The sequence below is a fragment of the Odocoileus virginianus genome, chromosome 7 (assembly GCF_023699985.2).
Source record: "Odocoileus virginianus isolate 20LAN1187 ecotype Illinois chromosome 7, Ovbor_1.2, whole genome shotgun sequence".
NCBI classification, from domain to species: Eukaryota; Metazoa; Chordata; class Mammalia; order Artiodactyla; family Cervidae; genus Odocoileus; species Odocoileus virginianus.
In genome coordinates, this window is record NC_069680.1 from 64,551,805 (window position 1) to 64,573,301 (window position 21,497).

Here is a 21,497-nt window from a genome sequence, read left to right on the forward strand (position 1 = left end):
AAGGGGTGGAGGAAATCAGTAAAGCGCCCTTCATCTTAAGGACTGAGATTCTTAACAAGTAAAGCCTTGCCATCCCAGAAAATATGAATAATCCTCATCATACGTCTTTGTACTTTTGCTCCCTGTGCCTGAAGTTAGATTCTAGGTCCTAAAAGTATCGAAAATATTATATATTATATCCAAAATGCTATAATCGAGTTATCTATAGCCAGACACCTTTTGTCATGTTGTACAATGCTTCTGAAACCTCTTATTGGACTCATTACGCTTCCCTCAAATTGACACAGAAGATATAGTGAAAAGCAGCTTCCTAAGGGGAAGCGGTACAGAATTCTAAAACGAGAAAAATTCTAGAGAATATACAGTCTCTGCTCAGGTTAAGATTGCATATAATAGCCGTCACAAATAGCCGTTACAAATCTTCAGGCTGTATGTTGAGAGGGTAGTTTGGGAATAAATCCGTGATTTGCTGCTGGGAACTAAAATACTTGACAGTTTGCTGTATTACGTTATAATTTTCCCCAGCAGTTCCCAGGGTGGCCTCCAGATCACAGACAGGAGAATTCTGCTGGAGCTGGATTCCGGGCTGCAGGAATTCCTCCATGTAGTTGTTGAACTGATTGTTCCAAGGCTGGTTATTCCAGGCTTGGGGACACCAGGCCTGACTGTTCCAGGGGTGGTTGCTCCAAGACTGACTGTTCCAGCTCTGGTTGGTCCACGTGGGGTTATTCCAGGTCTGGTTACCCCACATGGGCAGGTTTCCAGGAGAGTTCACCCAAACACCGCTGGTGGTAGGAATAGAAGCCCAGGTATTCTGCTGTTGCTGGGCCCTGAGGCATGCCATTGCTATTCCTTGGCCAGTTGTTTTTCTGCCATTTCTTACATTTCATTCTCTGGTTCTGGAACCAGGTCTTCACCTGCTTGTAGCTGAGGTTCAAGATGTTGGAAAGTTCTTGCATTTGCTGGAGGCTGAGGTATTTCTGCCTCTGAAATCTGTCATTGAGCACACACAACTGGGTCTGTGAGAACACAGTCCTGATCTTCCGTTTCTTGACCGGGACGTTCTCTTCCTTCTCTGTGCTCTCCTCTGCAGACGGAGGCAGTGGTTTCACTCTGGGGCTTGTGGAAGAATCAGGACTGTCCTGAATAAGCAGATCCATGGAGGAAGGAAGAGGAGAGACAGTGTCCGTGTCGAGGGTGTCAGCAGATGACATTTGCAAGGATGCGTAACTTTCTTCAGGCATGGGTGCAGATTCCCTAGAGTTGGATGCTTCAGGGCCAAGCAGGCTTTGGGGACAAGCTGGATCCACACTCATGTTGTTGAGTTGAAGAAGATGGGAAAAAGCCTAAGAGCTAGATGCTAGATGCTAGGAAAAGTCCAGGCTGAAGAATCTAGGTAGAAGAACTTAGAGAAAGGTGAGGATCTCCAGGTGTGAAAGTATTTATTAAAAAAAAAAAAAAAAGACGGAATGAAAGGTGTCACCTGCGAGATAAGAGCCAACCAGTCCTTAACAGTTTAATCTTAATGAGATGAAAATTTACTTCTTGCAGCTAGTTACTAAATTAGTTTATGTGTATACACTATATGTCACATCTTCACATGCTCAGTGGACTGATAATTATTTCTTCAAAGGAGAGATGAATTCTTAGCCTTGTTTTTAGCTATTGTTAAAAAATTAGCTCCTTTTTCTTTAATACAATTGAGAAAGTATATATACTGTTGTTTATTTATGTTTGTTTACCCTCACTAAACTGAGATTCTCTAGAGATCTTGTCTTCATACATAGCTCTAAATAAAAGTCTTGGCATGTAAAAATTTGCTGCACTGAACTGAAGTATAACTCTATTAAGATTACATCTTAATGCTAATGCAGAATTAAAGGAACTTTTGGATGAAGTTGTACAGTTAATATATTAGTGTGCCTAATAGTTATTTTGTCTTTGATTAGCCTTGACAGTTTTCACAGCCACTTAGTTGTAAATAAAATCATTTTTATGGTACAGCAGTTTCTCTTAGGCAAGACAGTAAGTATTACTCCCAAATAAGCCATTATGACTGCAATGGCAGAACATGCAGATATATTTAGATAATCATTTTTTATTTCAGTAGCATCTTGGCCATTCTGCGAAGACTCTTCACACTGTGCAGTTCCTCGTAAGCATTTTTATTTTGTTAATCACTATACCCTCAGTGCTTTTTCAAAACTTTGCCATAGATAATTTAGAGACATTTTCATGACTTTTCTTAGAATTGAAATTTGAATACTGTTTTGGGGAAACTGTTGAATCACACATGTTCTAATGAATATTATTATTTTGTCTTGTAACAGCGACCATATTAACTAGTTACTCTTTCAAAATTCTTACCTCATAGGCCTGATACAATACTATGGTGTTACTAGTAGGATGTATTTAGCATGGCCATTGTTCATGACAGTGATTCTTATTTATGTGTTTGTGCTTCTCTTGGCTTTGAGAAATCAGGAGGTTAACTTAGGCACCCTTTGAGAACATTTCAGTGTTTATATGCTGCCTTTTTCATTGTCTGGTAATTTACCATCTGCATATGTGGATATAGATTTGTGACGTACCTGTACCCTCTCCTCCCATACACATAGCACCATCATCAGTGGATCTTAATCTCCCTGACTTCAGGCTTCTATATTTGATATGTTTTGCTACTTCACTAAATTCTGCACCCTATTAGTAATAAAATCACCTCACTGCAGAATGTAACCTAATATAAGTGTATCTTGGCTTTTGCTTAGGATAGTAGAAACTAGGAAAACTTGGTCATAGTAGTTTCAGCATAGAGTTTCACCATTAAAAAGTGCTTTATGATATGTACCTTAGAAGAATGTTGTGGAGGCAGAAACCTATTTTTATATTTGTCTTGAATATTATGTGTTTTGTATAGCTTTTGAATTGTGGCTGAGACAAGAGAGGTGGTAGTATGTCTATTATCTTGACCCTCTTTCTGTTCTCTTAAAGTTCTTGATAGGTAAGAAATTCTGGTAGGGAGTGAGAACCATGAATTTAGGTTCTCCCTGTAAGTTAAACTGTGTTTACTGAGTTTCTGGAGATGCCTGCAAGCTGGTTTTAGTGTGGAACTTGGAGACTAAATTAAATTGTCAGTTTCATCAATGCAAATTGGTATGAAAGTCAAAGATTCCCAGAATCATACATTAAATTTTGGAGCCAAATCCATTGTATTTGCACAATATTGTAATGGAGCGTGAAGTCTTGAGCCAGTTTTTCATTTTCCATTATGCTGATTTGATTTAGAGGTCTAGCATATTTAAAAATAAAGATCTTTACCAGTCTGTCAAACCATTGCTAGCCTGCCTGAATATTATTTTAGTGACTAGAATAAGAATTTGAATTTTATATACTTCTTTACTGGTGTGCTCTGGCATGCAGCCAGGTTAAGTATTCTTCATCAAATTTACCAGTAAATTTTAGCCGTTGTGTAAAAACTTTTACTATAATTGAGGATGTAACCTACACAGTGTTGTCTATAAGATTCTTAGTCATTGAATTGAGATAGTTCTGACTGTGATATAGAATTAGGTGCAACCTAATAGTGAAAGTCTTAATTTAAATGCATGTTGGAGTCAGAAAACTTTTGTGTTCTGACAACTTTTTTAATAACGGTAGGTAACAGTGTATGGTCTGGGGCTGAAGTGTAGTCAAGAGAGTGATAATGTAACTGAAGAGGCAGTTTAATGTATTTCAAATGTGCTGCCCTGGATTCTACTGCCCAGGAGTGGGATATAGCAGAAGGGTAAAAAAAAATCACTGCTAGTACAGAGCGAAGTAAATCAGAAAGAGAAAAACCATTATCATATGTCAATGTGTATATGTGGAATCTGGAAAGGTGGCACTGATGAACCTATATGCAGGGCAGCAGTGGAAGCATAAATATTAGAGAACAGACTTGTGGACACAATGGGGAAAGGAGGGAAATTGGGAGAGTAGCACTGAGACATAAATATTACCGTATGTAAAGTAGATAGCCGGTGGGACTCTGCTGTGTGACGCAGAGAGCTCAAATTGAGCTCTCTGTGACAGCGTCGGATTGAGAGGGGGAAGGAGGCTCACAAGCGCGAGGACGTATGTACCCCGTGGCTGATTCATGGTGATGCAGGGCAGAAACCAGCACAACATTGTAAAGCACTTATCCTCCATTTAAGAATAAATACATTTTAAAAATTTACTGCTAGTGTTTCAAAAATGGTAGTAAGTGGTTCTGGCTCTTTGAAACTGTTTTGTAATTATAGCAGATTCATAGATACTTGGAAATGGTGCTTACTAAGAAACAAACTATCTTTTGATAACTGTAAAGAGAAAATAATAGTTTTTTGTTTGCTCAATGAAAAGCTTTCAATTTAGGATTAAAAAATTTTCATGGGCTTTTTGAAAAGCTGCATAGTCCCAAATATTATAAACTGAGAGCTAAATGACCAAAGTAAATCTTGTCCTCTTACATTTTGGTTTGCTTTCATAAAAATTGCTGTCTATGGGGTCGCACAGGGTCGGACAGGACTGAAGCGACTTCACAGCAGCAGCAGCAGCAGCATAAAAGTTACATTTATGCTCTGGTTTATGGATCTGCACACTGGTATAATTTGTCTTTACTATGCATATTAAATAAACTTTATTAGATAAAGTTGGATTTAAGCTTATTTTAGTGTGAGTGCAACTGTAATGTATAATAGCTTTAAGGAGAATAGATTAACATTAACTTCATAAGATTAAAAAAAATCTCTTCCTCATTTTTTTGTCTTGATATATGGGTATTATTTCTTAGATTTTATACATCACTTGGAAATGGTAATTTTTTAAAAAATTTACTGGATCCCAAATCAGGAATAACTTCCTAAAACAGCACATATATTTATGAACCAAATTTCATCAGTCGTTCTAAATTCCTTTAGGGACATTTAAATGTGTGGTTTTTGAAGACAGTGTATGATATTTAAAGTGGACAGTTATTTCAGGCAGCTGTACTTCAGTATTTGTACACACACACAATCTAGTGAAACTACAAATAAAAATCCAACCTTCTTATTTATTTATATATTTATGTATTCCATTATGGTTTATTACAGGATATTGAATATAGTTTCCTATGCTATACAGTAGAACCTTTTTGTTCATCCATTCTATATGTAATTGTCTGCTGTTTCCAAACTCCCAGTCCACTGCTCCCTCCTCGACCTCGGCAACCACAAGTCTGTTCTCTATGTCTGTGACTCCAGTTTCTGTTTTGTAGATTAAGTTCATTTGTTTCACATTTTATGTTACATATATAAGTAGTATCATGTGACATTTATCTTTCTGACTTACTTTGGTATAATAATATCTAGGTCTGCCCATGTAACTTCAGATGGCATTGTTTCATTCTGTAAGAAAAATTCAGTATATTTAAAACACTACAATCACCATCTGAACAAAGACTTTGTTTCTGTAAAACACATGACCAGTAAAGGTTTTATTTTGTTGATAATGTCTTCATTATATCTAAAAAACTGCATAACGATAAATCAGAAGCCATTTAGGTCTCTTGTGTGTTTGTGTAATTAAGACCAGGGGAGTGGTGTGTGTCTTTCCACTTATTGGTGCCTGTCACTTTAGGAAATTTTCCCAGTGAATTCCCAAATTGTCATAGTATAGAACTTCTTTTGGTGTCAGCAATAATCAATTACATCAACCTATGACATACTTTTAAAATATGTTGGTGATTCGTATGTTCTTGTTGAAATATTTTTGTTTAGTTAAATCTGATATGAAATAAATGTATGAGAGAAACTCATGTTGACATATAGAATTCTGCATTGGTTAACTGGAATCACTATTGTATTGTTACTTTGTTTTTTAGTTCTTGTTACTTAATTGCATTATTGTTTCCCTTAAAGATAATTCTACCTTGAGTAAAACCTTTATAAAATTTTAACGGTTGTTTTCAAATACTCATTTCTTTTGTATTAACAAAAGATTTCAAGATTTTGTATTAACAAAAAGATTTAAAGAGTTAAGAGTGGGTTTGATCATTAGTTGATAGATGACTGATTTTTAATTTTATTAAATTTGATTAAATCCTAATGATGTAATTTCAGGTCTAGGGCAACACCAGCAAACAGCAGAGTTGATGGGGGCAATACCAGCTTGCATTTACTGAGAATTTCTCTTTGTCACATATTACTACAATTGCATTACTTGTATTAGTCCTTGTATTCTTTACAACAAGCCTGTGGAGTAAAGAACTAGTATTCTCATTTTACATATGAAAATAGTGACTCCCCAAAATGTTAAATAACTTCTGCAAGATCACATAGCTTATAGCTTGTGAATGGTAAGTCCGCAGTTTGAACCCAGGCAGTTTGATTCCAGAGCCAGTACATTTTTTTCTTTTCGGGGGGAAAAAAAAAGGATCCCACTTACCTGACCAGGGACTGATCCTGGGCCACAGTAGTGAAAGCCTGGAGTCCTAACCAGTAGACGACCAGGAAACTCCCAAGAGCCCCTCCTCTTAACTACTATGCTTTGTGGTTTTTATATGATTCTATGGTGGAATAGCTGTCTGAGATATTTAACTCTCTAGCTCTGGTTTCTTTAGCTGTAAATTAAGAAATTGTACTAGATCTTGCAGGTCACTTCCAATTCTAACATTGTAAGAATTGAATTCTTTCATCCTGACTCACAAAACATGATTTTAATATTTCTGATTATTCTTTTTGAAATCTCTTGATCTGTTGTAATACAAAGGTTCAGTCATCTTCCAAAGTCACACTGTTAATGGATAATGGAGCTGGGTTTGTAGTCAGATCTTCTCTTATTATCTTGGTCTTTTTGCTGTTTCTTTTATTTAGTGTGTGTGTGTATGATTGCGTTAATAATTGAGTTGAATTTATTTTCTAAAATTTTCAAGTCATATCTGTTTGTGTGATATGCTTCAAACAAATGAGAAATGATATTGTTTTTATTCTCTTAAAAGAACTTTTCCCCCCTGATTATCAAGTATTGCAACATGCTTATTGTATAAAATTTAGAAATTTTAGAAATATTTGATATAGAGAAAGAAAGAGTCCACTGAAGGAGTAACTATTGATAGCTTGGTATTTTATTTATTTTTAAATATATACATATACTACAAGTGCTGTGTGCGCCTTTTTAGAACACTTTCTCCTTTAAAATTTTTTAAAATTTTTAATTTTGAAATAATTATAGATTCATAGGAGGCTGTAAACAGTACAGAAGGATCCCGTGTACTTTCAGTGGTCACATCTTGCGTAATTATAGCACCATATTAAGACTAGGAAATTGACATTGACTCTGTGTGTGTGTATGTATGTCATTTTATCCTGAGCAGATTTCTGTAACCATTAATCTACTCAAGATATGGAAATATTTCATCACTGTGAAGATCTTCCTTGGGTTAGCTCCCTCAACAAACTCTCTCTAACCTCTGACAGGTAACATTTAACCTCTGTACTGTTTTGTACCAGTATAATTTTGTCATTTTGAGGACAAATGAAATCATACAGAATGTGAGGTTTTAAGATTTACTTTTCTCGCTCAACATGGTGCCCTTGAGACCTCTTCTAGTGTGTGTATCCAAGGTTTTATTGCCATGTTTTCCACAGTATGGATGCATCACAGTTTAACTATTCATATATTATAGTGTATTTTGTTTTTATATGTCTCAGCAATTACAAGTAATGAAGCTAGGGACACTTGTGTATAGGTTTTTGTGTGGACATAAGTTTTCATTTGTCTGGGATAAGTGCCCAGGATTTGCTAGGTCATATGATAAATTTATGTTCAGCTCTTTAAGAAATTGCCTAACTATTTCCCAGCATGGCTATATAATTTTACTTTGTCACCAGCAGGGCATGAGAGATCCAGTTTCTCTGCATTCCTGCCAGAATTTCCTTTCGTCAAAATTTATTTTAGCTATTCTAGTAGGTGTATATTGATATCTTAGTCTTAATTTTCATTTCCCCAGTAGCTAGTGATGCTGAACATCTTTTCATGTGCTTATCTGCCATTCATATATCCTCTTCTTCATGTCTTTTGCTCGTTTTTGTTTCTTTTCATCCTAACTTCAACCCTCATAATCATTTTACACTCTTCTGACAAGTATTCTTTCTAAAGCACACTCTGATTATATCATCCTCTTTTTCAACACTCTCTAGTGGGTCTCCATTATCTGTAGAATATTCTCAATTTGACCAGTTTCCATTATCTGGCCCTAGTATTTATTTTCAACTTACTATACTACTGTTCCCTGTGCCCTAAGAATGCTCACAGTTCTCAGTTGTTTTCTGTCTTTTTTTCTGTCTTAATAAGAGCTCCTGTAGTCTTCTCTGCTGATGTACTTTTCTCCATCTCTGCCCAGTTTTTAAAGTCTCAACTCAAACGTTACTTACAAGAACTCCTCTGTGACCTCACCAACAGGAAATAACCTCTTTCCAATTCTCTTTTTTATTTTTGGCAAGTTACATAAGTAACCAGTTTATTAGCATTCTTCAGAGGGTTAAATGAGATGATAGATATAAAGAACTAGCAGCTGTAATTCCTTTTTTCTTTTCAAGAAATGACTTTCTTCAATACCCACCGGTCAAATCTTTGAGGGTAGTATCTGCTTCAGATCTATCTAGGTAAACGCCACATTGCCTAGTATGCCTTCAGATAATATATGCACAGTGAATAAAGTTGATGAGCAAATGTAACAAGAGGGCATCTTAAGACTGTGTCCCCAGTGCTGTCCTCTGACATCTCAGTACAGCAGGCAGTAAATGTTTGTGAGTAAACAGTGCGAAATTTGTGATTCAGAAAGCCTTCATTGTTAGGCAGTCTCATTACTGTAGTCGTTTTTTTTAAGATTTTTTTTTTTAAATGTGGGCCATTTTTAAAGTCTCTATTGCATTTTTTACAAAATCGCTTCTGTTTCTGTTTTGGGTTTTTGGCCATGAGGCCTGTGGGATCTTAGCTCGCTGACCAGGTATAGAACCTGCATCCCCTGAGTTGTTGGAAGGCAGAGTATTAACCACTGGACTGCCAAGGAAGTGCCTCATTAATGTAATCTTTGACGTAACTGAAGACCTTTGATAAACTCTTCTGCTGATAACTAGAGAATATTCAATATTTATAAGCATCAAGCTGTACAGAAGTACATGCACCCTGAGCTCATGTGAGATGATGTGGTGTAATGAATAAGCAGACGGACTTTAAAATCAGATTGTCTAGGTTGGAGTCTTGTTTGTACTGGTTACTAATACAAGTTTCTCTGTTTCAGTTATCTGTAAAATGAGAAAGATAGTATCTATCTATATGGTTGTTGAGAGGGTTATTTGAGCATATTAGTAAAATATTTAGAACATGCTGGCACTTTGTAACTGCCTTAGATGTTAGCTGATCTATTTAACAGGTATGTTACTACTTCCTGAAAATGCACTGAACAGAGTTTAGAATTAAAGGGAGTGAGTTAGGGTATGTAGTTGACCCTTGAGCAACAAGGGTTTGAATTGTACAGGGACACTTATTTGTGGATTTTTTTCAGTAGTAAATAACTGCAGGACTACACGATCTGCAGTTGGTCAAGTCCCTGGATGCAGAACCATGGGTATGAAGGAACTGCCCATTTGGAGGGCTGGCTAGAGGTTATGTGCAGATTTTTGACAGAGCGGAAGGTGGGCATGTTAAGGATTAACACTACAGATGTCAAATATCTTGTACCTGAATATCTTGCCCACCATACCCCTGGACCACTGATTGGATGCCTCATTGTGCTCATCATGCTGTGCTGTGCTTAGTCACTCAGTTGTGTCCGACTCTTTGCAGCCCCATGGGCTGCATTACAGCCCACCAGGCTCCTCTGTCCAGGGGGATTCTCTAGGCAAGAATACTGGAGTGGGTTGCCATGTCTTCCTCCAGGGGTTCTTCCCAACCCAGGGATTGAACCCAGGTCTCCCACATTGCAGGCGGATTCTTTATTGGCTCAGCTACCAGGGAAGCTCGTGTGTATGTTTATATTTTATTCAGTTGTATCATGTAGGTTATAAGAGAGACAACAACTCAACATAAAATCAGCCATTGTATATTAGGTCAAATAAGATGTGTGCACAGTCACCTCGAAGATTAGTTATCCAAGCCAGAGTAGAAGAACAGACAGAATCAGACTGAGCGATGTAACGCAGTACTTTGAAACTCTTGGTACGTATCAGAATCACTTGGAGAACTTTTAAAAATGTATAGGTGTAAAGCTCATCTATCCTGAGAGATTTCCACTCATTTGTCCTGTAGTGGGGCATGGGGATTGTTGGTACAGACATGTTTTTAAAATTTAGAGTATTCTCATATATAGCCAGGGTTGAAAGCCATCATGTATATAGTTTACTTAGAGCATAGGCAGAGGAGGAGTCAGAGAGAATTGGCTTTTTATATCCTGCACTGTGTAGAGAGACAGACAACTGGAAGATAGAAACAGCCTTTTCTACATAGGTACTCTGTGTGGCACAGATGGTACTTTAGGTCTCATAAGAGTCTGGATTAAATTTTGCTTAATAGCGTCTATTTTTCCTTGTTCTGATTACTTACTCTACAAGTAACATTCTGCTTACTAAATCAGCCTTCTAGATATATCCAAATTATAAGGTTGTGTCTGAGACAAGGTGTTTGAGCATTCACTCTAGACACTTGTCTAGTGTTGGCATTCTGGTGATTTTGCTGTTAGTCTCCCTTGGTTTTGATGAACTTTAGAGGTACTGACAAGGTCAGATTTTGAGGCTTTAAGACTGAATACCAGATCCTGGTTCCTTGTGAATTTACCAAGTTAGTGACCAGGGGTTGTCTCTTGGGAATTAGACATTCTCGATTTTCTTGATTTAAAACTATTCTGAAGTCCTGAAGAATTTGTAATAAAATTTTGTAATTAAAATAGGCATAAGTAAAAGGAAAATTTTAAATCTTTTTAAGAGTGTATACTTTTAACAATGAAATAACCAATCTAAAGGCAGGATTTTGTTTTATTTTTTTAAATGATCTCGTTCAAAAAGGCTTTGGGATTTGAGTTCAGTTATTTTGGTTACTGCTACTTTTTTTGCACATTCATTTAATAATGCTTATTGAGGACCTATTATGCACTAATCACACATACCTTAGCAGTGTTCTTAGTAATTCATACTATCTTCTGTAAAAATAAAACAAAAATTACCTAACAAAAACCCACTAAACTGTCTTGCTGTCCTAGGTATTAGATATTTAGTTTGTTTGTTTACTAAATACATTCTTATTTTCCTTTTTCTCCCCCTTTCTTTAATTTTTACTGTGTATTTGTGTATTTTCTTATTCTTGATATTGTTGAACCTAACTAATAGAGGAAATGGCCAGATCTGAATATTTGCTTTATTTACATTTTTAATGGGACATTTTATTACTGTCCTTTTCTACTGACACAGTGTTCTTGGTTGACGAAGATCATTGAATAGCCTATTGTAATAGAACATGTCGTTCATCCCAAAGATAATGGTATATAAATTTAGTAAGAAGAACAGATAAAACCATATCCTTCTTAATTAATTTACCAGGAAATTAAAGGAAACAGCATAAAGTCATTTGCCTTACCTAGAATTTTACCAGATTGTGGACCTTATGAGTTAGTTTGAAGCCTTTAACTTTGGGTACTTTACTTGCTTTGAAAGATGACAACTTGAAAGACTGAAGGGCTAAATAAAATAGTTATATTCAGTCAGGGTTCAGTTACAAGAGACAAACTACTCTAGCCTGTGGACTGGGCTGCTAAGAATGACTTCTATTGTTTTGTTTTGTTTTTCATTTTGTCTGTGCCAGATCTTAATTGCGAAATGTAGGATCTTTCAGTTGTGGCATGCAAACTCTTTAGTTGTTACTTGTGGGATCTAGTTCCCTGACCTGGGATTGAACCTGGACTGCTACATTGGGAGTCTTAGCCACTGGACCACCAGGGAAGTCCAGGAATGACTTCTAGAACAAAATTTGAACAAGCCTGCTAGAGGAGTGCTACCTTTGCCACAGTTAGCGAAGGTAAATATTAGGGTATCAGAAGGCCAGTATGGAACTGTTAGTTTAAGAACACACCATTTGAACAACAACCATAACAGACCAATTCAAAAATGTGCTGGAGACTTGAATAGACATTTCTCTAAAGAATATATACAAATGCCCAGAAAGCAGATAAAAAGATGCTTAACATCACTAGTCATTAATGAGAATCAAATCAAAACTATAGTGAGATACCACTACATACCCATTAAGAGGATCATTATTAAAACCAAAAATCAAAAAAAAGCAAGGGTTAGTAAGGGATGTGGAAAATTAAAACACTTGTGTGGTGTTCTTGAGAATGTTAAAAATGATGCAACTGCTTTGAAAATGGTATGATGATTCCTAAAAAAACTAAACAATCAAATGACCCAGCAATTCCACGTCTCGATATATACTCAAAAGAAGTGAAAGCAAGACTTGAACAGATATTTGTATATACCCATATCCATAGCAGCATTATTCACAATAGCCAAGAGCTAAAAGCAACCCAAGTGTCCACTGATGGATGAATGAATAAACAAAACATTGTATATACATACAATGGAATATTATTTAGCCTTAAAAATAAGAAAGTTTCTGACATATGCTAAAACATGGTGAACCTTAAAGATATTATGCAAAGAAGAATAAGGCAGACATGAAAGGATAAACATGGTAGGATTCCACTGGTTGTTCTCAGTTCAGTGCAGTTCAGTCGCTTAGTCGTGTCCGACTCTTTGCAACCCCATGGACTGTAGCACGCCAGGCTTCCCTGTCCATCCACCAACTCCTGGAGCTTGCTCAAACTCATGTCCATCGAGTTGGTGATGCCATCCAACCATCTTATCCTCTGTTGTCCCCTTCTCCTCCCACCTTCAATCTTTCCCAGCCTCAGGGTCTTTTCCAGTAAGTCAGTTCTTTGCATCAGGTGGCCAAAGTATTGGAGCTTCAGCTTCAGCATCCATCCTTCCAAGAAATGTTCAGGACTAATTTCCTTTAGAATGGATTGGTTTGACCCCTTGCAGTCCAAGGGACTCTCAAGAGTCTTCTCTTAACACCACAGTTCAAAAGCATCAATTCTTCAGTGCTCAGCTTTCTTTATAGTCTTAATTCTCACATCCATACACGACTACTGGAAAAACCATTGCTTTGACTAGATGGACCTTTGTTGGTAAAGTAATGTCTCTGCTTTTTAATATGCTCTCCAGGCTTATTGTACCTTTTCTTTCAAGGAGCAAGAGTCTTTTAATTTCAAGGCTGCAGTCACCATCTGCAGTGATTTTGGAGCCCCCCAAAATAAAGTCTGTCACTGTTTCCATTGTTTCCCCATCTATTTGCCATGAAGTGATGGGACTGGATGCCATGATCTTAGTTTTCTGAGTGTTGAGCTTTAAGCCAACTTTTTCACTCTTCTCCTTCACTTTCATCAAGAGGCTCTTTAGTCCTTCGCTTTCTGCCATAAGGGTGGTGTCATCTGTATATCTGAGGTTATTGATATTTCTTCCAGCAGTCTTGATTCCAGCTTGTGCTTCATACAGCCCGGCATTTCACATGATGTACTCTGCATGGAAGTTGCATAAGCAGGGTGACAATACACAGCCTTGATGTACTCCTTCCCCAATTTGGAACCAGTCCATTGTTCCATGTCCGGTTCTAACTGTTGCTTCTTGACCTGCATACAGGTTTCTCAGGAGGCAGATAAGGTGGTCTGGTATTCCCATCTCTTTAGGAACTTTCTTAAAATTTAAGAATTTTAAGTTTGTTTTGATCCATACAGTCAAAGGCTTTGACGTAGTCAATAAAACAGAAGTAGACTGGATACTGGTTGTGTCTAGAATAATAGAGACAGAAAGTAGAATGGTATTTGACAGGAGCATGCAGGAGGAAACAATGGGGAGTGTTCATTTGGCATGATGGAAAAGTTTTAAAAATAAATGGTGGTTAATGATTGAACAACAATGTAAATGTACTTAATTCCACTGAAGAAGTGAAGTGCTGTGCACTTAAAAATGATTGAAACAATAAAATTTCAGGTGTGTGTAGTTTAACACACACACACAGAAGAAACATATCATCATATATGTGATGAAGGCATTAGAAAGCCAGCACTGCTACTCTACAGCCACAGCTGCTTCCTGACAAAAAGTGAGTGATTGGAAACTGGAGAATTACATACACACACACATACACAACCAACATTTCCATAATCTTTCTTGTGGATACCAAACTTTAGAAAAATTTGGCCCCTACTTCACTTTCTGCTTTTGATGCCTTGCAGGGGGCCCTGTGGAGTTCCTGGGCACAAAGCACTTCTGTGTCCTGCATTTCTTTGATTATAGGAAACAGCTTTCATTCATCCTCCATCACCTTCCCTGAGTCCCAGTGGGCAGATTCAAGCAGTTATTAATTAGGAAAGGGATGGGAGACCAGGAGAAACAAACAGTCCAGAGCAGCCTTGGGGCAAGGTCCTGTTTCCCTATCAAAGGATACACACAACATCATCTTTGAGCTATTTTGCAGATACTGAAACCCCCTCCAGGTGGGAGAAGTTAATGATTAACAATGATATGCTGTCCACAAGCATGTAGACCCCAGACCAGTTGGACCTGAAGGTTGGTGTTGCTGACTCCTACTTACCTCACCATCAACCTATCAGAAGAATGTCTAGGAGCTGATCACACCCTCTTGGACAATTACTGTAAAACTTTTCACTGTCTTCCCCAAGTTGGGACACATGGTTTTGAGGGCATTAGCCTGCTGTTTCCCATTTTGCCTGGCAAAGCAATAAAGCTGTTCTTTTCTACTTCAGCCAAAACTTTCTCTGAGATTTGATTCAACACTGCTGTACAGAAAAGCTCAGCTTTCAACATCACTTTTCCACATCTCATGTCAGAGGATATAGTTGGCTAAACTTAATTCACATTTAGAACCTTAGTGGCAAGGGATCCTGCAGAATAATTTTTAGTTTTTTAACCTCTGTAGTACAAAAAACAACTGGAAGGAGATTGGAAAGGATGCTGAGTGCCAATTCATCGTATTTGTCACAGACACTGAGTCAGTGGTGATTCACAGATGGCAATACTCCTTGTCTCAAGTCATCATTTCCAGTAGTGGCCAGATTGTCCTGTAGCTGGTCAGTCAGAGATAGGATAGGGCAAAATAAATAGCTTTAGTGAGGCAGAACAGGGAAAGAGTTTGTTAATAGACATTGTCTCTTTTTGCAGTTCTAGACTGATTGTGCTTGGTTTGTTACACCTAATACGCAGTATTGACAGTTTCAATATAGTATTAATAACTGAGTTATTTATATTATTGTGAGGATAATAATTTAGTGCTTATCACTCCAGTGGAATGCATGTCACTCATCAGTTAATGAATAGCTATGCTTCTGTTAAGAAATACAGATTTGGGGAGGACTTCCCTGGTGGCCCAATGGTTAAGACTTTGCCTTCCAATGCGCTGGGTGCAGGTTTGATCCTTGGTTGGGAAGCTAAGATCCCACATGCCTCAGGGCCAAAAAGCAAACAGGTAAGCAATATTGTAACAAATTTAATTAAGACTTAAAAAAAAGAAATACCAGATTTAAAGTTCTTGTGTTTATGAGAACTGTTTTCATTGTGTTAAGTATGGAGATAAGATCGTAGGAAATAATGAACTCTTACTGTCAAGCAGTTGAAATCTCTAATCAATGTGAACTAAGTATGGAAAGAAATATAAATATGCTAGTAAATGAACAAGTTGATATGCTGAAAATTGAATTTTTGAATAGGTTTCAAAAATGTGTCAGAGTCCATCCAAAAGATAAGGTATCTTTATAGAACAGTCAGATACTTTATGTATAGAGGAGTTGGAACGAAGTTTGAGTAATGTCTGTTGATGGTACGATTCTGCATAAGTGAACTGTGTTCTCAGTGCTTTGTATTGACCTTTGATAGCTAATTTCTTAATTGCTCATAATTTCAAAGTAAACTTCTTTTAAATTGTGTCTCAAGTTGAGATCTTTCCTCTATGTACCAGTTAACATTTTGGACAGGTACCATGCTTTGCATGCAGTGCTTTTTGATGTGGATCAGACTTTAATGACTACCTAGGAGTTAGTGTCCAAATAACATGTCAGAATTTTTTGATTGTGTTTGTTATTTTACTTGTAGAAATCTAACCAAAGACACTGCAATACTATTTGTAATAGTAAAAAAATTGTGAACAGTTGTCAACATTGGGAAATCAGCAGATTATTGTATAGCCATCCAATGGAATGTCCTTTTCAAAGGATAGTTTGATGACATTAGACAGGACTCGTGCAACAATGTTAAGTAAAAATGTATTACATGTGACATGATTTCTATGTAGAAATTTTCTCTATAGAAAATACTATGTGTGAAAGATAAATTTAAAAATTACAAGCAGTAGTTCTTGGGGCAGGGGTAATTTTGAAATTATAATTGCAGTGTTCTTCAACAGATGCATTGTTCTTCTATATATTTTTCTGTCTTTATTATAGAAGTATATACTTCAGCAGATCAAAACAATGCAGAAATCTGTAGACTAAAAACCATAAAATTATGTCCTTAAGTCACTTAACTAGGCAAATGAAGTCCAGTTTATCAACTTGTTCTCTTATGGATTTTGTTTTTGTTGTCATAGCTAAGAAATATTTTCTTAACCTAAGTTCAGAAAGATTTGCTCCTCTATTTTCTTTTAGAAGTTTTCTAGTTTTAGATTTTACCTTAGGTCTATAATCCATTGAAGTTAATTTTTATATGTGGTGAGAGGTATGGATTAATGTTTTGGCATATGGATATTCATTTGATCTAATAGCATTTGATGAAAAGACTGTTCTTTCTCCACTGAATTGCCTGTGTTTAACTGTAGAAAATTATATATCCATATATATGTAGGTCTGTTTCTCAATTCTCTCTTCTATTCCATTGATGTATTTTTATGCCAGTACTCAGTGCAGGTCAGTGGCTCACTTGTGTCTGACTCTGTGACCCCATAGACTGCGGCTCGCCAGGCTTCCCTGTCTACCACCAACTCCTGGAGTTTACTCATGTCCATTGAGTTGGTGATGCCATCCAACCATCTCATCCTGTCATCCCCTTCTCCTCCTGCCTTCAATCTTTCCCAGCATCAGGGACTTTTCCAATGAGTCAGTCTTGTAATTAGTTATCTAATCTTATTTTTTTTCAAGCTTGTTTTGGTTATTCTGTGTCCTTTGCATTTCCATATCAGTTTTTGAGATAAGTTTATCAGTATCTACAAAGAAACCTGTTGGGATTTTGATTGGGATTGCATGGAATTTATAGACCAAATTTGGTAAGAATTGATGCATGTCAATGAAAATCAGTTGATCTAAGATAGAACTGGAAAATTGTATTTGAGCCACACTGGAGACTATAACCCAAGAACAGCGTGTCAGAAAGCTTTCAGAGCCGTTCTACCAGTTAGAAGTGGAGGCATAGTTATGTAAGTTTTGTGGGCTGTTTTTTTTTGGGAGACAGAAGGCTGTACATTAAATGACATATTATTGACAGTTTAATACTCCAGATCTAAAAGTCTTGTGGCCCCTTAACAAGATCAAGAAGGAATGTTATCTTTTAAGGAGTTGTCTTATTGGTGCTAGAAGAATGTAGCCTTTATGGCTAAGCAGCTGTTTCTGCCAATGGGGGAGGTTTGGTTGATACATAATGCAGATATGCAGTTCTTGGTGGTAAAGGGAGAAGAGGCCAAAGGGCAGAGGAAAAAAATTTTTTAATTTTATGTTTAAATTTTTCTTGTCTTGCCATAAAATGTGAATGTTTTCATATATAAAATATGAATCCTTTAAAAATATTATTGAATTTGATTTGCTAAGATATGTTTCAGATTTTTCCTTCTATGTTCTTAAGGCCTGTCAGGCTATAGTTTTACTTTTTTGTAATGTCATGTCTGGTTTTGGTATCAGGATCGTACTGGCCTCATGGAATGAATTCAGAAATATTCCCTGCTTTTCTGGAAGAATTTTATTTTAGTGGTCTATTTCTCCCAACTTCTGTGCTATTGTTGACATATATTTTACTTATGTATTTACCCATGTATTTACCATTTCTGATACTCTTCCATGCTTTGTGTAGATTCTTATTTTCCTATGATGGCATTTTTGTCTTGTGTGAAGGACTTCCTTTTCATATTTCTGGTGGTTCAGGTCTGCTGGAGATGAAATTGTTTAGCTTTTGTGTGTCTGAAAAAGTATTTATTTTACCTTTGTTTTTTAACAACATTTCACTGGTCATAGAATTACAGGTCGATTTTTTTCCCCCCTTTTGGTGTTTTAAAGACATTATTTCACTGTCTTCTAACTTCCATTGTTTCCTGTGAGGAATCTGCTATCATTATCTTTGTTCCTGTGTATGTCATGTATATATCTTCTCTTTACTTCTAAGATTTTCTCATTATCACTGATTTTGAGTAATTTGATTATGTTATGGTGTGGTATAGTTTTTTGTGTGGTTCTAATGTTTGGAGTTTATTGAGCTTTTTGGATGTGAGTTTATAGTTTTCACCAAATTTTGAAAAATGTTGGCCATTGGTAGGTACTTCAGAATGTTTTTTCCTGTCCTCTCCTGTCTCCTCCTTTCAGGACTACATAAATGCATCCATTAGATGGTTTGAAGTTGTCCCACATCTCACTGATGTTCTTTTCATTTTGTTTCTTTTTCTTTTTTTTAATCATGGTAAAATATACATAGCAAACTTATATTTTAATTATTTTGAAATCCATAATTCAGTGGCATTAAGTACATTTACATTGTTGTGCACCCATTACCACCATCCATCTCCAGAACTTTTTCATCATCCCAAATGAAAACTCTGTGCCCATTAAACAGTAATCCCTTTGTCTCCTGTTGCTCAGTCCCCGGAAACTACTATCTGCTTTCTGTCTCTATGAATTTGTTCTGGTACGTCATCTAAAGTGAATCACACAACATTTGTCCTTTTGTGTCTGACTTATTTCATTTAGCACAAGGTCTTCAAGATTCCTTTTAAAGATTGAATAATGTTCTCTTCATTTTTAAAAGCTCTCTTTTTCCTGTGTTTCATTTTGAATAATTAATATTGTTATGTCTTCAAGTTTACTATGCCTCAGCAGCATCTAATTAGCTCTTAATCCCATCCAACATGTTTTTTATTACGTATCTTTGCAATTTCATTTCTAGAAGTTTGAGTTGGATCTTATGTGTCCATATTTCTTATTTCACTTTTTGAACATATGTAGTGCAGTTATCATATCTGTGTTAACATCCTTATCTGATAATTTTATTAACTGTCTATTCTGGGTCAATTTCAATAGATTTTCTACATGTTGTAGGTGAGTTTTCCTACTTCTGTGCATGCCTGGTCATCTTTGATTGGTTCCCAGACATAGTGATTTTACCCGTTGGGTGCTGAATACTTTTGTATTCCTATTAACATTCTCCCACTTTGTTGAGGGATGTAATTAAATTACTTGAAAACACTCTGATCTTTTTGATTCTGCTTTTAAGATGTGTTTGGCTGAACCAGAGACATGTTTAGGTTTAGGGCAGGATTTCTCCGTATCAGCACTAATTTTTTGTTGTGAGGGACTGTCCTATGTATTGCAGAGCGTTTTAACAGTATCCCTAGTCTCTAGTCTTTAAATGAGCCCCTAGCTGTGACAACCAAAAATATCTCCAGAAATTGCCAAATGTTTTGGGTTGCCAATTGCCCCCAGTTGAGAGCTCCTGTTTTAGGGTTAATTTTACCTTTCTACTATGGAAAGATCTTGCTGTGTACTCTGCCCAGTGCCCCATGAATCATGAGATTTTTTTTTTTTCCAGCCTGGTTGTTTGCAGTAGGCGCTTTTAGTGATCTTGTGTGAGTACTAGGCATTATCGCCTCTAATCTTTCTGGGTGGTTCTTTTTTCAGTCTTGTTTGGTTTCCTCACATACAACTGTTGATCAGCATTCAGCTGCCTGTTCAAGGGAGATCCTTTGCAAATCTCTGGAGTTCCATCTTCATCTACGTACAGTGTTATAACAAAAATACTGTAGGCTGAGTTCCTTAACACATCTATTTCTCATGGATCTGGAGGCCAAGGAATCCAAGATCAAAGTGCCAGCAGATTTGGTGTCTATGAGGTCTACTTCATAGTTGGTCTTCTTTTATCGGTGTCTTTACATGGCAGAAGGGCTGAGAGAACTCTCTGGGGTATATAAGGGCATTAATTCTGTTCATGAATATTCTGCCTTAATGACCTAATCACCTCCTAATACTATCCCACTAGGGGTCAGAATTTCAATATAGGAATATAAGCATTCAGTCTATAATATGTTTTGTCTTTCTCCTCTCTTTTATTCTATCCTGTGTACACTAGCCACCTTGATTTCCCTAGACTCTTACTTCCATCACAACTCACGTAGTTGGCTGGGCCTCACCCAGTTTATATCCTGCATCACTCGTACATGGCAGGGGGTAGTAGGGCTCACCTTGTTTCCTCCTCTCAACCATCTCCTTGTTGTCTCGTGCCAACTGTCTTGAAACTGGTTTTCTCTCCATATATTTTGTCTATATTTTGGCTGTTTCAGGCGGAAAAGTAAATCTGATTTCTCTTATTGCATCTTGGTCAGAAACAGAAGTCCCTTTAACTGATAGTCGATTCATATTAATTATTGATTAAAGCTGAAAGTATACAGAAATGTTTACTAATTTCTTCATTCTGTAGATTTGTATGAAATCTATAGCTGTCATATTCTTCATTAAAAGTTTCCTGTTCCCTGTAGGTCCTTTGGTACAACAAAAATATTATGTTGTCCTGAAGCCTTTTATCATCTTTAGTGCAGGTTTTCATAGTGTTAGCTAAATATGGGGCTCTGACTGTATGTAGCAGCATAGAATTAAAGGGCGTGCCCTGACCTGATGAAGTACAGCAGTGCAATGTGTCACGCTTTTAGGGCATTGCCACAGCAGGTTCAAAGACTTCTAGGAAGCTTTCTTGTACGATTACTCGTATTTTCTAGCAGCTGAAACACCAGCATCAAAGCCTGTTTGTTAGTTAGATTGAGGATATAAAGAACAGATTGTTAGCCAGATTGGAGGTGATAAAAGGCAGGAAAAAAAAAATACGAGAGTGATCATTTTGAGCAGTATATGAAATGAAACTCTACTGAAGAATAAGGCTAAAAGGATGGGAGTGACTTGGAACCCACTGGTGGTAAGCTGTTAGAAAAATGAGAAAGTGAAATAGAAATAAAATGACAGAAGGTATCTGGCCTTATTTTGTATGAGATGAGCCTCTTGTACTTTTTACATTGTAATTGTTTCAGAGTTCATAGCGTGCACTTGTTGGATATTCAGGGTTGAAATAATTTATTCAGAGAATACCTCAGGGAAAAGATATGTATGTGGTATGTAGGATGAAGCCATCTGGCTG

The 21,497-nt window shown here is 36.8% G+C and overlaps 2 protein-coding genes across 6 annotated transcripts in view; one reads left to right on the top strand and one right to left on the bottom strand.

Annotated features, from left to right (window-relative positions):
• SAMD8 (sterile alpha motif domain containing 8) overlaps nucleotides 1–21,497 on the top strand; it is a 117,641-nt gene that overhangs the window by 69,389 nt on the left and 26,755 nt on the right. The window contains exon 1 of one of the 5 annotated variants that reach the window (XM_070470883.1): nucleotides 2,131–2,155. The exons of the other annotated variants lie outside the window; for them this stretch is intronic. The gene's annotated coding sequence lies outside the window, so the exon portion shown is untranslated. Of the gene's footprint in view, nucleotides 1–2,130; nucleotides 2,156–21,497 lie in introns of those variants that run through there. 5 annotated transcript variants of the gene reach the window in all.
• Nucleotides 413–1,383, bottom strand: LOC110134406 (homeobox protein NANOG-like). Its single transcript, XM_020888912.2, is given in 2 exon segments — nucleotides 413–775; nucleotides 777–1,383. Coding segments are annotated over 2 exon segments (903 nt in total). The 5' UTR covers nucleotides 1,317–1,383.